Raw genomic sequence first — 16,947 nt, forward strand, 5'->3', positions numbered from 1 at the left:
AGATCCTGATCACTAGGCTAGACAAGGTTATCAGTCATCATTTAATCTGAGGACTGGCAGTCAGTGTAGGATCTTCTCATCTGGGTGTATAGATCAGGAAAAGTAATATAAGAGTTTTACCAGGGTTAATGGCGTCTATCATTTCTCTCCAGGCTGTATACTGTAAAAGGCCATTGCAATATCGGATTGACAGCTTGTCATCTGCTAATGCTAGTTTATTATAGTTCTTACTGGTCCTGTAAATATTAAACAGTTGATGTTATAAATTGACTGTAGACAGATTGCCAGACAATTTCACTAAATTGTGCAGGTTTCATTAAGTATCTTGTCCTACCTCCTCCTCTGACACGTTTCCTCCTGAAATAAATAAAACACAAATCTGAGTTGACAGAGACTGACCAGTTATATCTGGACAGCAGAAATTAGACCCACATTATTACAAGCTGCTGAGAATTCAGAATTCACATTGAATGAAATAATTATTTTGACAGGTAAGAAACGTGCAGACATTCAGCACTCAATAGGGTTAATCTGTGTTGTTTCATTTCAGTAAAACACTTCATCTGTGTGTGTTATTTCACTGCCATTCACTGCTGCTGTGACTAGTTAACTTTGAAAATTCTCCCTTGTTGTGAATCGGATTGTCACACAGATAACAACCACTTAGATATGAGGAGGATATGTTTCAAAATCAGACTGCAGAAATTTCATGCACCCTTATTAAAAATCTGTTAGAGTGAGGATGCAGATGAAAAATGTAATAAGTGTTGCTGGCTTCTGGAAATGAGCATCAGTGTGGGGCTGCCATTTTGGGTGACTCAAATCCAGCCCAGTGACTCTCATGTTCACTATACCTGAGACAGAAGCTCGCTCACACAATGTAACTGGAATGTAATATGATTTCCAGGACAACAAAATCCTCTTGGGGAACACTGCAATAATTACAAACTATGTATCGAGGACAAGAGCAGGCGAGTGCATGAGGGAGAGGAGCGGAGCAGCATAAATGGAGGCTGCGAGCGGAGCAATGTAATGCCAACTTCAATTGGGTAAGAATGGAGCGGAGTCGTAAAAGTAGTACAAGAGAGGAGCGGAGCAGCATTGTGATCGGTGAACTGACTGTGAGACTGAATTACATGGGAGGGAAATAAATCATGAGGTTATGTCACAGGTCGATGAGTCACGTGGAGTGAATATACTGGTAAACTTTTAATCATCATGAATCAACTATAAAATAAGACTAGATCAATTAATTAGTAGAAACTAAAGGCAATTTAATAATTTATATAATTATAACGAATGTTCAATTAATTAATCAGATCTAGGGGATAAAATTGAAATTAAATAACACTAAAGGGTTCAAAATTATTCAGTAAATTAAAGTTTGATGACACAAAAGCAAGGACTGATGTCAGAGAACAGCAGGTAGGTAATTGTTTGATGAGTATTAGGTTTTTAAAAAATAACAATGAGGGCAGTGGTTCAAACAAGGACTGGGAAGCAATGAAGTATTGTATTAAATTTAGAGCTTAACAGCTTAAACTAATTCATAAAATGTCAAGGGGTATGTCCAATAGTAAGGGAATTAGTATGAAGAGTATTAGGGCTGAGCAGGTCTAGAGTTATTAATTAAAATGAATAGTTTAAACAAGGTAGTAACTAGATTCTAAGAGAGGGATTAGAGACTTTTTTCTTAAATCACAGATTGGCACTTGAGACCTGTTGAATTGTAATTCTTGACCCATGTGGGAACTTCAGGACACTTTATGTGGAAATGACCCTGGCTGCTTGAGCTAGAGTTCAGCATTTCCAAACAGAGCTTCAGGGAAGATGAGAGTTTTTGGATCATACGTTGCAGGAGGTGGTCACCCCAGAGACAGTGAGAGTTCAGGGTAGCTGATGGGTGGCCATCCGGAAGAGTAGGAAGAGGCAGGAGTTACAGGAGTCTTCGGGCCACTGTCAAACCGGTACTCAGCTTTGGAGACTGCTGGAGTGATGGTGCCTTGAAGGAATGCAGTCTAGACCATGGCACCAATGGGCAAAGGAACAGTCATTATAGGAGATTCCATAGTTAAGGGGACAGACAGACAGATATTTCTGTAACTGTCATTGTGAATCTCACATGGTGTGTTGACTCCCTGGTGCTAGTGTAAGGACATCACGGAGAGAGTGCAGAATATTCTGCAGGGGAAAAGGAGTGAACCAGACGTTGTGGTACACGTCAGTACCAATGACCAAGAGAGAGTCAAAAGAGGGTATTGAGGTCCGAAAGTCAGGAGCTAGGAAGGAAGTTAAAACGTCGGACATCAAAGATAGTAGTGTCTGGGTTACTCCCAGTGCCACGCACTAGCAAAAGTGGAAATAAGAAGGTAGGGAGGTGCAATGTGTGGTCTGAGGAGATGTGCAGGAGGAAGGGCTTCAGATTCTTGGGATATTTGGACCAGTCCTCGGGCAGGAGACACCTATTCAAAAGGGATACTTTGCACCTCAACAGGACTGGGAGTAATGTCCTTGTGGGAGGTTCACGAGTGTGGTTGGAGAGGGTTTGAACTAAATTAGTAGGGGGTTGGGCACCAGCATATAGATGTAGAAAAGAGGAATAAGGTGCATAAGCTGTGAAAGTTTAGGGTAGGACTAGAAAAGGAAGTACCATCATAATAGATAGGAGCAGACAAAGAAGGACTACACGGAATAAAAAGACAGATTTACAATGCATGTATGTAAAAGTGCAAAGAATGGTGAGTAAGGTTGCTGAGCTACAAGCACAAATAGCTGTGTTGTAAAATGATGTCGTAGCAATAACAGAAAGGTGGCTTAAAATGGTGAGGACTGGGAGCTTAATATTCAAGGATACAAAGTGTTCAGAATAGATAGGAAAGTAAAAAAGGGAGGAGCGGTGGCAGGACTGATCAGTGGCGACATTGTAGTGTAGTGTTCTTGAGGGGACAAAGAGAGAACCCATTTGGTTAGAGTTAAGAAGAAGAAAGGGTATAGTCACTCTACTGGGAGTATTTTATATTTCTCCAAATAGGGAGAGAGAGAGATAGAGGAGAAAATCTACAGGGCAGTCATTGAGATGTGCAAGTGGTGATATTTGGGGACTTTAATTCTCCAAATATCAATTATGATATTATTAGAGTAAAGTGTAAGGAGGGGGATAAATTTCTGAAGTGTGTTTAGGAGAACTTCCTTTACCAGCATATTCTTGATCCAACTAGGAGGGAGGCACTGCTGGATCTGGTGCTGGGGAATGAAGTGGGTCACGTGGACCAAGTGCTTGCAGGAGTTTAATTGAGCAAAACTGATCATTGTATCATAAGGTTTAGTTTAGTTTAGTTTAGTTTAGAGATACAGCACTGAAACAGGCCCTTCGGCCCACCGAGTCTGTGCCGACCATCAACCAACCATTTATACTAATCCTACACGAATCCCATATTCCAATAACATCCCCACCGGTCCCTATATATTTCCCTACCACCTACCTATACTAGGGGCAATTTATAATGGCCAATTAACCTACCAACCTGCAAGTCTTTGGCATGTGGGAGGAAACCGGAGCACCCGGAGGAAACCCATGCAGACACAGGGAGAACTTGCAAACTCCGCACAGGCAGTACCCAGAATCGATCCCAGGTCCCTGGAGCTGTGAGGCTGCAGTGCTAACCACTGCGCCACTGTGCCGCCCAGTGTTTAATTGAGTAATGGAGAAGATCAAAGAACAATCAAAGTAGAACTTCTAAATTGGAAAAGGGTTAACTTCAATGGGATGAGGGGCAATCTAGCCAGGGTAAAGTGGAACCAAAGATTGACAAGAAAAACTGTAACAGAACAATGGGTTATTTTTAAGGAGATGTTTCAGGTACAGGGTAGATACATTCCAACAAGGGTGAAAGGTAAGGAAACCAAAGCGAGACCTCTTTGGATGACGAGGCAGATAAAGAATATGATAAAATAAAAAAGAGGGTGCATGGTGCAAGCAGACCGGCCAATTACAATAAGTTGAGGGGGGAAGTGAAGAGCAAGATAAGACTGGCAAAGAAAGAATATGGGAATGGAATGGCAATTAACATAAAAGGGAACCAAAATCTTCTAAAAGCATGTAAATAGTAAGTAAGAGGTTGGGTGAACCCTTTTAGGGATAAAGAAGATGATATAGGATTAGAGACGCAGGGCAAGGATAGGGGATAGATCAATAGAGAAGCAGTCACAGACATTCAAAGGGATATTTCAGAATATTCAGGATAAGTATATTCCTACTATAAAGAAAAATCCTAAGAGAAGGACCCACCATCCGTGGTTAACTAAAGGAGTTAAAGAAAGCATCAAACTTAAGGAAAAGGTATATAATGACGCAAAGATGAGTGGCAGGTCAGATGGTCAGTCAGAATATAAAGAACGGCAGAGTGATGAAAAGGTTAATAAGGAGAAAGAAATTAGAGTATGAGAAGAAGTTAGCTAGAATTGTAAAAATGGGTAGCAAGAGTTTCTGCAGGTATTGATAAAGGAAATGAGTAAATAAAGTGAGTGTTGGTTCACTAGAGAGTGAGAATGGGGAGTTAATGGTAGATAATAAGGAAATGGTGGATGAAATGAACAAATAATTTGCTCTGTCTTCACTACAGAGGATACAAACTACATTCCGGTGATAGCTGTAAATCAGCTATCAGCTGGAAGGAAGAGAGGAACTTGGTGAAATTACAATCACCAGGGAAGTGGTCCTGACCAAACTGATGGAGCTGCAGGCTGAAAAGTCTCTGCGCCCTGATGGGCTTCATCCTAGGGTCTTAAAATAGATGGCCAATGAGGTAGTAGATGCATTGGTGTTAATTTTACAAAAGTTGCTAGATTCTGGAAAGGTTTCATAGACTGGAAAATAGCAAATATAATCCCTCTTTCCAAGAAGGGAGGGGGTGGTGGGGGATACAGAAAATGGGTAATTATAGGCCATTTAGCTTGACGTCTGTGGTGGAAAAGGTGTTAGAAATGATCATTAGGGAGGCTATAGCTGGGCACTTAGAAAAACTCAAGGTAATCGGGAAGAGTCAGCATGGCATTGTGAAAGAGAGATCATGTTTAACTAATTTATTGGAGTTCTTTGAAGGAGTAACATGTGCTGTGGATAAAGGGGAGCCCGGTGATGTATTGTACTTTTATTTCCAGAAGGCATTTGACAAGGTGCCACATAAAAGGTTATTACGTAAAGTAGGAACTCATAGTGTAGTGGGTAAGATATTAGCATGGATAGAAGATTGGCTGGCTGGCAGAAAACAGAGAGTATGCATAAATGGGTCCTTTTCTGATTGGCAGGATACGACGAGTGGAGTCCCGCAGTGGTCTGTGCTGGGGTCTCAACTTGTTATAATTTATATCAATGACTTAGATGAGGGGAGCAATGGTATAGTAGCTAAATTTGCAGATGACACAAAGATAGGTAGGAAAGTATGTTGTGAAGAGGACATAAGGAGCTTGCAAACTGATATAGATAGCTTATGTGTGTGGGCCAAAATCTGGCAGATGGAGTATAATGTGGGAAAGTGGGAAGTTTTCACTTGGGCAGGAAGAATAAAAAAAACAGAATATTACTGAAATGGAGAACGACTGCAGAATTCCGAAGTGCAGAGGGATTTAGGTGTTCTGGTGCATGAGTCACAAAAAGTTAGTAAGCATGTACAGCAAGTAATAAAGAAGGCTAATGGAATCCTATCCATTATTACAAGAAGAATTGAAAATAAAAGTAAGGATGTTGTGCTTCAGCATTGGTGAGACCACATCTCGAACACTGTGTCCAGTTTTGGTCTCCTTATTTAAGCATAAATGTGAATGCTTTGGAGGCAGTTCAGAGGAGGTTTACTAGATTGATACCAAGAATAAGCGGCTTGTCTTATGAGGAAAGGTTGGACAGACTGGGTTTGTTTTCACTGGGTTTTAGAAGACTGAGGGGAGACTTGATTGAAGTATATAAGACCTTGAACAGTTTTGACAAGGTGGCTGTGGAAAGGATGTTTCTTCTCGTGGGGGGAGTCCTGAACTAGAGGTTACGGTTTTAAAATTAGGGGTCGCCCTTTTAGGACAGAGATGAGGAGAATTTTTTTTTCGCTCAGCGCGTTGTGCAACTTTGGAACTCTCTGCCTCAGAAAGTGGTGGAGGCAGGGTCATTGAATAATTTTAAGATGGCGTTAGATAGATTCTTGTTAGGCAAGGGAATCAAAGGTTATCAGGGGTACATGGGAATATGGAATTCGAGACACAAACGGATCAGCCATGATCTTTGTGAATGGCAGAGCAGGCTGGAGGGGCTGAATGGCCTAGCTCTGCTCCTAGTTCATATGTTCATAAGGATAGAATTAATGAGTACTTTGTATTGGTGTTTACTAAGAAAGTAGATGCTGACAAAATATCATAGAAGTGGAGATAGTGGGGTAATGGATGGGGTGCAAATTGGTAGGAAAAATGTACTGGAAAGGCTGGCTATCTTAAGAGTGGATATTTCGCCTGGTCTGGATGGCTTGCAACACGGGTTGCTAAATGAAGTAGGAGTGGAGATAGTGGAAGGGTTTGCCATAATCTTCCGATATTCCCGAAGTGGGAAGAGGTGCCAGAGGAGTGGAGATTGGAAAATGTGGCATGCTTTTTCAAGTAAGGGTGTAAGGACACCCCTAGTAACTATAGGCAGTCAGCTTAACGCCAGTGGTGAGTAAGGTTAGAAACAATAATAAGGGAAAAAGTCAACCAGCACTTGGAGTGGTTTGTATTAATTAAGGAGAGCCAGCACGGATTTGTAAATGGCAGATCGTACTTGACTAAGCGAATAACATTTTTTAATGGAGCAAGATGAAGGTTGATGACCGGAATGCAGTGAATGTTGTCTATATGGATGTTCAGGAATTTTGACTAAAGCACCACATAAAAGACTGGTTGGCAAATTTCAAGCTCATGGAATAGGAGCATCAGTGTCAGCTTGGATAAAAATAAATGGGTTAAAGACTGGAGAATAGTAGACAGTAGTATTTCCCAAGGGTCTGTGCTCGAACCACTGTTTCTTGATATGTATAAATGACTTGGATATTGGAGTACAAATTAAAATTTCAAAATTTGCCGATGATACCAAGCTTGGTGCAGCAGACAGTGAGGATGATGCAAATCAATTGCACAGGGCTTAGATAAACTAGCAGAATGGGCAGACAAGTGGCAGATGGAATGTCTACAGGCAAATCTTAGGTGATGCATTTGGGCAGAAGGGAGAGGCAGAGGCAATATAAACTTAATGGCACACTTCTAAAGACTGTGCAGGATCAGAGACCCGGGCTTTCACGTGCAAAGATCTTTGAAGTTGCCAGGACAAATTGAGAGATTAGTTAGCAAAGCATATGGAAATTTGGGCTTCAGAAATAAGGGCATTGAGTACAAAAGGAGGGAAGGTATGCTGAACTTTCAAAAGCTCTGTTAGGCCACAACTCGAGAACTGCATCCAGTTCTGGTCAACACATGTTAGGAAAGATGTGAGGGTCCCAGAGGGTGCAGAGGAGATTTACCAGAATGGTTCCATGGATGAGGGACCTTAGGTACAAGGTTAGTTTGGAGAAGTTGGGGTTGTTCTCACTGGAGCAAAGGAGATTTGATAGAGATGTACAAGATTATGACAGGTTCAAATGAAGTAGACAAAGAAAAGCTGTTCCTATTAGTTGATCGTACAAGGACTAGGAGACACAGGTTTAAGATTTTGGGTAAGAGATATGATTAGAGATACAGCACTGAAACAGGCCCTTCGGCCCACCGAGTCTGTGCCGAACATCAACCACCCATTTATACTAATCCTACACTAATCCCATATGGGGGAATGTGAGGAAGAAATTTTGTTGCAGCAACTCGCTGCCTATGAGGGTGGTTGAAGCAGAGATGATGAATGATTTCAAAAGGAAATTTGATAGGCACTTGAGGGAAATAAACTTGCAGGGCTACGGGAATAGAGCAGGGGAGCAGGACGGATTGGATTGCTCTACAGAGAGATGGCATGGACTTCATGGGTCGAATGGCCTCCTCTTTTGCATTGACTCTGACTCTACATGGCATGAGAACACAAAAAATAAGAGCAAGAGTAGGCCATATGTCCCATCGAGCCTGCTCCACCATTCAATACAATCATGGCTGATCTTAGGCTTCAACTCCACTTTCCCACCAGCTCACCACATCCCTTGATTCCCTGAGAGACTAAACATCTGTCTATTCCAGCTTTATATATATTCAATGATGGAGCAGCCACAACGCTCTGGGATAGGGAATTTCAAAGATTCACAACCCTTTAAGTGAAGTAATGTCTCCTCATCTCTGCCTTAAACGATCAGCATGTTATCCTGAGACTATGGCCCCTATGTTTTAGATTCTTCAATCAGTGGAAATAATCGCTCAGCAACAAACCCTATACAGCCTCTTCAGAATCTTGTATGTTTCAATAAGATTGTCTCTCATTCTTCTAAACTCCAGAGAATACAGACCCAATTTACTCAGCCTCTCATCATAGGACAACCCTCTCATCCCAGGGACCAATTTACTGAACCTTTGCTGCAATGCCTCCAATGCACATACATCCTTTCTTCAATATGGAGATCAAAACTGCACACAGTACTCCAGATGTGGTCTCACCAAAACCCTGTACAATTGTAGCAAGACTTCTTTTTTCCTGTACTCCAATCCCCTTTTAATAAAGGCCAACATGCCATTTGCCTTCCTAATTTTTTGCTGTAACTGCATGGTAACTTTGTATTCCTTGTTCAAACACACCCAAGACTCTTTGAACATCAACAATTACAGATTTCACCCCTTTTCAAATTCTGCAGTGTGGAGCCAATTAGTTCAGGCGCAACAGCGGATCCGTCCCAGAATATATAAACTAATTGATTCAAATTTTTCAAAAAATCCTCTATTTATTGGACAAATGTGGATTAATTAAGAAAAGCTAACAGGGATTTGTTAAAAGCAAATCACATTTAACTAACTTGCTTGAGTTTTTTGATGAGGTAACGGAAGGTTGATGTGGTGTACATGGACTTCCAAAAGGCATTTGATAAAGTGTAACGTAACGGGCTCCTCAGCAAAGTTAAAGCCCATGGAATAAAAGGGCTACGAAGTTGGATATGAAGTTGGCTGAGTGACAGGAAACAGGGAATAGTGGTGAATGGTTGATTTCCTTCTGGAGGTAGGTATATAGTGACCCCAGGGATCAGTATTAGGATCACTACTTTTCCTGATCTATATTGATGACATTGACTTGGGTGTGCAGGGCACAGTTTCAAAATTTGCAGATGACACAAAACTTGGAAGTATTGTGAACTGTGAGAAGCATGATAATAGACTTCAAGAGGACTTAGAGAGCGTGGGGGAATGGGCAAACATGTGACAGATGAAATTTAATGTGGAGAAGTGTGAAGTGATACATTCTGGTGGAAGAACAAGGACAGCAATATAAAATAGCTTATATAATTCGAGAGTGGGTACAGGAGGGACCTGGGAGTATATCTGCACAAATCAGTGCAGATGGCAGGACAGGTTGAGAAAGCGGTTAACAAGGCATATGGGATCCTGGGGTTTATAAATATTATAAAAAATATTTATAAATTATATAATTTATAAAAATATAATATTTATAAAAATAAATTTATATATTCTGGGACGGATCCGCTGTTGCGCCTGAACTAATTGGCTCCACACTGCAGAATTTGAAAAGGGGTGAAACTTGTAATTGTTGATGTTCAAAGAGTCTTGGGTGTGTTTGAACAAGGAATACAAGGAATAGAGTACAAAAGCAAGGAAGTTATGGTGAGCCTTTGTAAAACACTGGTTCGACCTCAACTGGAGTTTTGTGCCCAAACTGGGCACTGCACTTTCTGAAGGATGTGAAGGTAGTAGAGGGGTGCAGAAAAGATTTATGAGAATGTTATGTTTCTAGAGATGAGGGGCTTCAGTCACAGGGATAGATTGCAGAAGCTGGGAATCTTGAAAAAGAGAAGGTTGAGAGCATATTTGATCGAGGTGTGGACAATATTCCGGCAATAGTACTGAAGACCTGTGCTCCAGAACTTGCTGCGCCCCTAACCGAGCTGTTCTACTACATCTACACCACTGGCATCTAGCCAGCAATGTGGAAAATTGCTCAGGTATGTCCCATACACAAAGAGCAGGACAAGTCCAACCTGGCCAATTACCACCCATCAGTCTACTCTCAATTACCAGTAATGTGATGGTATTGTCGACAGTGCTATCAAAGAGAACTTAGTTAGCAATAACCTGCTCACTGGTGCTCAGTTTGAGTTCTGCCAGGGCCACGCAGTTCCTGACCGCATTGCAGCCTTGGTTCAAACATGAAAAAAAAGAGTTGAACTCAAAAGGTGACATAAGAGTGAATGCCGTTGACATCAAGGCAGCATTTGACCGAGTATGGCATCTTGGAGCCCTCACAAAACTGGAGTCAATGTGAATCATGGGGAAAACTCTCTGCTATTGGAGTCATATCTAGCACAAAGGGAGATAGCTGTGGTTGTTGGAGGTCAATCATATCAGTCCCAGGACATCACTGCAGGAGTTCCTCGGGGTAGTGTCCTAGGCCCAACCATCTTCAGCTGCTTCATCAATGACCTTGCTTCAATAATAAGGTCAGAAGTGGATATGTTCGCTGATGATTGCACAATGTTCAGCACCATTCACGACTCCTCAGATACTGAAGCAGTCCATGTAGAAGTGCAGCAAGACCTGGACAATATCTTGTGCTGATAAGTGGCAAGTAACATTCGTGCCACACAAGTGCCAGGCAATGACCATCTCCAACAAGAATCTAACCATCTCCCCTTGACATTCATGACATTACAATCGCTGAATCCCCCACTATCAACTCCCTAAAGTCTATCCACCATCTACAAAGCACGAGTCAGGAGTGTGATGGAATACTCTCCACTTGCCTGGATGGGTGCAGCTCCAACAACACTCAAGAAGCTCAACACCATCCAGTAGAGAGCAGCCCGCTTGATTGGCACTCCCTCCATCACCAACACAAAGTGGCAGCAGTGTGTACCATCTACAATATGCACAGCAGCAACGCACCAAGACTCCTTAAATAGCACATTTCAAACTTGCGACATCCACCACCTAGAAGGACAAGGGCAGCAAATGCAGGGAAAACCACCACCTGCAAGTTTCCCTCCAAGTCACACACAATCCTGACTTGGAACTATATCGCCGTTCCTTCATTGTCACTGGGTCAAAATCCTGGAACTCCCTTCCTAACAGCACTGTGGGTGTACTTACCTCACATGGACAGCAGCGGTTCAAGAAGGCAGTTCACCACCACCTTCTCAAGGGCAATTAGGGATGGGCAATAAATGCTGGCCTAGCCAGTGACCCCCACATCCCATGAATGAGTTAAAAAAAAAAGGACAGAGTAGATAGGCAGAAACTGCTTCTATTGGCAGAAGTGTTGAGAAGCAGAGGACCTTGATTGAACTGGATTGGTAAAGGAACCAAAGGTGACATAAGGAAAAGCTTTCTTATGCAGTGAGTGATTCGGACTGGGAATGCACTGCCTGAGAGTGTGGTGGGAGCAGATTCAACCATGGCTTTCAAAGCAGAATTGGATTATTATCTAAATAGAAAAAAAATAGCGGGGCTGCAGGGAAAAGACGAGGGAGTGGGACGAGCTGAGTTGTGGTTGCAGAGAGCCAACACTTTCATGGCTGGCTGAATGGCCTCCCTCCATACTGTCACCATTACTGGATTGTCTGGTTCTATTTCAACATTGTCGGTGCTTATTTTGCAACAAAGCCGCAATATAATCCTCACCTTCAGAAATATCAGCCCGTCTTCTTGTTCCATCTGTTTCAGCAACTTTGAAAGCTCCTCCTCAATAGAATTTAAATTCTTTTGAATTTCTCGAAGGTTTTTCTCCATTGTATCGAGAATCCTCTCCTCTTGTTCCCTGAGATCTCTGATTAAACGCTGCTCTTTCTCAGTGAGAATCTGATGCATTTTAGCAAACTCAGATGTGATGTGGGTTTGCAGACTGCTCGACTGTTCCTAACAAATGAAATGTGAAAAATAATCATGTACCGTGATAAAGGGAACAAAACTAACTGAGATCCCAGAGAATCAGCACAGGGAAAACTTACCCTAACTTCAGAAATCTTCAGCTTCTGGTTCAGTTCGGTTTCTAGAAACACCGATTTCTTCTCTGTGAGAGATTTGAAAGATATTTTCAGCTGATCCTGAGAGGGATAGGAAATCACAGAATGAAAGGGTTAGACTCTGTTTCTGTCTCTGATCTCCTGCTTTATTTACTTTGTGAGCTGTGGAAAAGATTCGGAAAAAGTCTAGATCTAAATCTCTTAAACTTGGCTTCAAATTCCCAGACTTCTCTCGACATCAAGACCTCGCTTCTGCTCTGGACCAAACTGGCAGCTTATGTCTCTGATTTGCTGCTCTTTTGTGATATTTAAAGTAACTTTGATCAGTTTACTGCCCTTCCCCCACCAGTGTTGTGATTGAGAGTCTTGGCTGTCCTGCTGAGTCTGTGAATGCCCACTAGTTAAACTGTTTTTTTCAGCTTTTGTCTGCTACTGACCAGAAACACACTCTCCTGGGATGGAGCAAACATCTACTTCTGGGTTTTATGTTGTCCTCCATCTTCGCCATTATATTTTTGAACCTGCAGCTGACTCTGTACACCCCCTGCATCCTCGTTCCCAGGAAAATACCTCCATCAATGCTGATACTCGACCCTCACACAGCCTCTGGATTTCACTCACAACATCTGCCTCCAAGCACACACAACAGTTTATCGATGCTGACTCTACCCTACCTGTAACATCATTATTCCACCACAAGACTGCTCACTGTAACTCTGGACTCCGTCCTATTATCTCTGATCTATTTCCAATGTCGCATTTACGATCAGGTTTTTATGTATTTAATTTTTGTGTAAAGAGGCCTATGTAACTTGAGCTTTGTGTGAACATTATACCTGCCACTCCGGATCCGAGACTGTCACTCTATTTCCAATTCTTTCTCATTATTATTTATTTTCTCTTTACCCCTCCTACACCGCTATCTCATGTTGTCATGCCTCCTTTGACTTCTGCAGTCTCAGGTATTCTGTCCTCCCAATTCCCTTCACCAACCCTTCAGTACTCCTCGACCTTCCTGCTCTCTTACTGCCATTCCAGGTGTGACTCGCTCTTCAATAAGTCTACATCGTCTTTCTGTCTCTCTCTCTCAGCATCCTCCGATGGGCTCACTGAGGCACTCGGTGCTGGTTCCTTACAAGCAGCTACTCCAATTGCCCTATCCTCTCTCTCACCGAACTTCCTGCTCAGTGCATCTGCTGGGAACCAATCTTGGCAATTACCTTCCCATTCAACTTGCCCCTTCCACTGCTGACCCTGTGGACTCTAACAAGCCCTTACCACCCCTCTACACATCAACTTCCAAAATGTCTGTTCACTAGTGATCGAAGCTCTTGCCATCCATGAATTTATTGTGGGTGACTGCATTGACATAATGGCCTTAATAGGAACTTCACGAAGGGGTGATGACGCCTTCTCCCTAAATGAAGACTTTTGCAATGTCCATGTGTTCAATCACTTGCCCCATCAAGACCGTCACTGTGGCGCTGTGGTGATTATCAGCAAGTCACACCTTGGCTCCACTCCCCAACTCCTCTGACACTTTCTCCTCCTTAAACATTTCACCTTCTTCCATCCCTTTCACCTCTCATTTAAAATCCTCATTCCTATTGCATTCCTAAGTATGTTAAAAAAAAATTCTCACCATGGTATCTTCACTACTTTCCTCTCTCACTCTCTGCAGTGAACAACTTCTCATCCTCGATGATTTCAACCTCCATCTCAACTCATCTTGATCTCTCTCTTCGATGTTCACTTCCCTCTTATTCTCCTTACAGCTCTCCCTCCATGAATACTCCCCAACCCATATTCACAGCCATTCCCTTGACCTTGCCATCTCACATGTTCGTGCTATTCCCATTGTATCACTCACAGACAAGGCCATCTCTGATCATTTCCTTGTATCATGCTCCTCCTACATCCTGTTTACATGCCCTAGCCTATCTACATCAGTATTCTGCCCTGGAAAAAAACTATCTGCAATTCACTGTACTTCGAAATCCCAACTATCTAGCCTTTTGCCCTCCATTTACCACAGAATTTCTGGAGCTACTGATTTGCTCAACTGTACCCTCAGCTCCACCTTTGGTTCTCTAGTGTCCAATGAAACCTTGCCTATTCTCCTGGTACAGCCCTCATCTCCACTCCTTTAAGTTCAAAGGACACAGACTTGAAAGATTATGATGGACAACTGTTTTAACCATTCACTGCCATATTTGGCCGGACCACATAAAGCATTAACAGGTCCTGCTCTTGTTGGCCTTTATTACCTCTAGATGTGACTGTTCAATGTACTCCTGGCTGGTCTCCCACATTCCACACTTCTAAAACTTGAGGTCATTCAAAACTTCCCATGACCTGACTCACACCCAGTCCCATTTAACAATTACCCCTGTGTAAGAATCCTGGGAAGTGCTTACATCAGGTTTTCTTGTGAATTTATTAGAGCCAACTTAAAAACTATGCTAACTTATTGTAAATTAGAGTTTTCACGAGGTGAGATCATAATGCTTATACTGAACTATATTTTTATTCCTACTTAAAATGGCTGAGATGTGACTTGATGGAAAACTGTGCTTTGCGCCTCCCTTGACCAAACGTGACAACTAAAAGGTTCCCACAAATCTAGATAGAGGGAAGTGAAAACAATAGTGCCTTGAATCCCAAACAAGTCAACTGAGTATCACGCCCAGTATGTTTTCCTGCATTGACCAAGCACTAGCATTGAAATGTCAATGGGCTAATAAGAGTCCGAGAGTGAAAAAAACAGATGACGTCAGGGATCATGAGACACTGACCTGGCCTGGGTGGGCAGATGCGTACATGACGTCTCTTGCAATTGGGCATCTCAAATCATAACAAGGCAATGATAGGGCTATTTTTTGAAATTATTTATTCTTTCACAGGCATTGCTGGCACGTCCAGCATTTTGTGCCCATCCCTAATTGCACTTGGGAAGTTGTCAGTGAACCGCCTTCTTGAACCGTTGCAGTCAATGTGGTGTAGGTACACCCATAGTGCTGTTGGGAATGGAGTTCCAGGATGTTGACCTAGCAGCAGTGACGTAACCGTAATATAGCTCCAAGTCAGGATGGCTTCTGCCTTGGAGGGGAACTTTCAGGTGGTGGCATTCCCATGCATCTGCTGCCCTTGTCCGTCCAGGTGGGAGAGGTTGCAGATTTGGAAAGTGCTGTTGAAGGAGCCTTGTTGAGTTACTGCAGTGCATCTTGTAGATGGTACACACTGCTGCCACTGTGTGTCAGAGGTGAACAAAGTGAACGTTGAAGGTGGTGGATGGGGTGCCAATCAAGCGGGCCATTTTTCTTCATGGATGGTGTTGAGCTTCTTCAGGCAAGTGCACACTATTCAATCACATTCCTGGCTTGTACCTTGTAGATAGTTGGCAGACTTTGGGGAGTCAGGAGATGAGTTACTCGCTACAGAATTCCAAACTTTGACGTGCTCTTGCAGACACAGTACTAATATGGTTGTTCCAGTTCAAAGTCTGCTCAATGGTAACCCCAAGGATGTTGATAGTGAGGCATTCAGTAATGATAATGCCATTGAATGTCAAGGGACGATGGTTGGATGCTCTTTTGTTGGCACTGGTCATTGCCTGGCACTTGTGTGGTGCGAATGTAACTTGCCACTTATCAGTCCAAGCATGAATGTTGTCCAGGTCTAATTGCACATGGACACAGACTGCTTCAGTATCTGAGGAGTCGTGAATGGTGCTGAACATTGTGCAATCATCAACAACATCCCCACTTCTGTCCTTATGATTGAAGGAAGGACATTGATGAAGCAGCTGAAGATGGTTGGGCCCAGGACACTACCCTGTGGAACACCTGCAGTGATGTCCTGGAGCTCAGATGATTGACCTCCAACAACCACAACCATCTTCCTTTCTGCCAAGTATGACTCCAACCAGTGGATAGTTTTCCCCTGATTTACATTGACTCCAGTTTTCCTAGGGCTCCTTGATGCCACACAAATCCTGCCTTGATGTCAAGGGCAGTCACTTCCACCTCACCCCTTCAGTTCAGCTCTTTTGTCCATGTTTAGTCCAAGACTGTAATGAAGTCAGGAACTGAATGACCCTGGTGTAACACAAACTGAGCATCAGTGAGCAGATTATTGCTATGTAACTGCTTTTTGATAGCACTGTCAACGACACTTTCCATCACTTTGCTGTTGATCGAGAGTAGAGAGATGGGTTGGCAATTGACGGGGTTGGATTTGTCCTGCTTTTTGTGTACAGGAGATACCGGGGCAATTTTTACATTGTCAGGTAGATGCCAGTGTTGTAGCTGTACTGGAACAGCTTGGCTAGGGGCGCGGCCAGTTCTGCAGCATGAGTCTTCAGTTCTATTGCTGGAATGTTGTCAGGGCCCATAGCCTTTGCAGTATCCAGTGCCTTCAGCTGTTTCTTAACATCATGTGGAGTAAATGGAATTGCTAAAGACTGGCATCTGTGATGTTGGGGACCTCAGGAGGAGGCTGAGATGTTTCATCCACTTGGCCCCTCTGGCTGAAGATGGTTGCAAAAGCTTCAGCCTTGTCTTTTGCACTGATGTGCTGGGCTTCTCCTGTCATTAAGGATGGGGATATTTGTGGAGCCTCATCCTCCGGTTTGTTAATTAATTGTCCACCACCATTCACGACTGGATGTGGCAGGACTGCAGAGCTTAGATCTGATCCGTTGGTTGTGGGATCACTTAGCTCTGTCTATGACATGCTGCTTGCATTGTTTGGCATGCATGTAGACCTGTCTTGTAGCTTT

General features: G+C 42.9%; 1 protein-coding gene across 1 annotated transcript in view; it reads right to left on the reverse strand.

Moving 5' to 3' along the window:
• LOC137346215 (zinc-binding protein A33-like) overlaps positions 1-16,947 on the reverse strand; it is a 35,804-nt gene that overhangs the window by 7,748 nt on the left and 11,109 nt on the right. The window contains exons 2-5 of the mRNA XM_068009638.1: positions 12,153-12,248; positions 11,827-12,060; positions 335-357; positions 121-236 (exon numbers count right to left, since the gene is read on the reverse strand). Of these exons, the coding sequence (XP_067865739.1) occupies positions 121-236; positions 335-357; positions 11,827-12,060; positions 12,153-12,248 (469 nt within the window). The remainder of the gene's footprint in view (positions 1-120; positions 237-334; positions 358-11,826; positions 12,061-12,152; positions 12,249-16,947) is intronic.

Source organism: Heterodontus francisci, chromosome 29, assembly GCF_036365525.1.
Source record: "Heterodontus francisci isolate sHetFra1 chromosome 29, sHetFra1.hap1, whole genome shotgun sequence".
NCBI lineage: Eukaryota > Metazoa > Chordata > Chondrichthyes > Heterodontiformes > Heterodontidae > Heterodontus > Heterodontus francisci.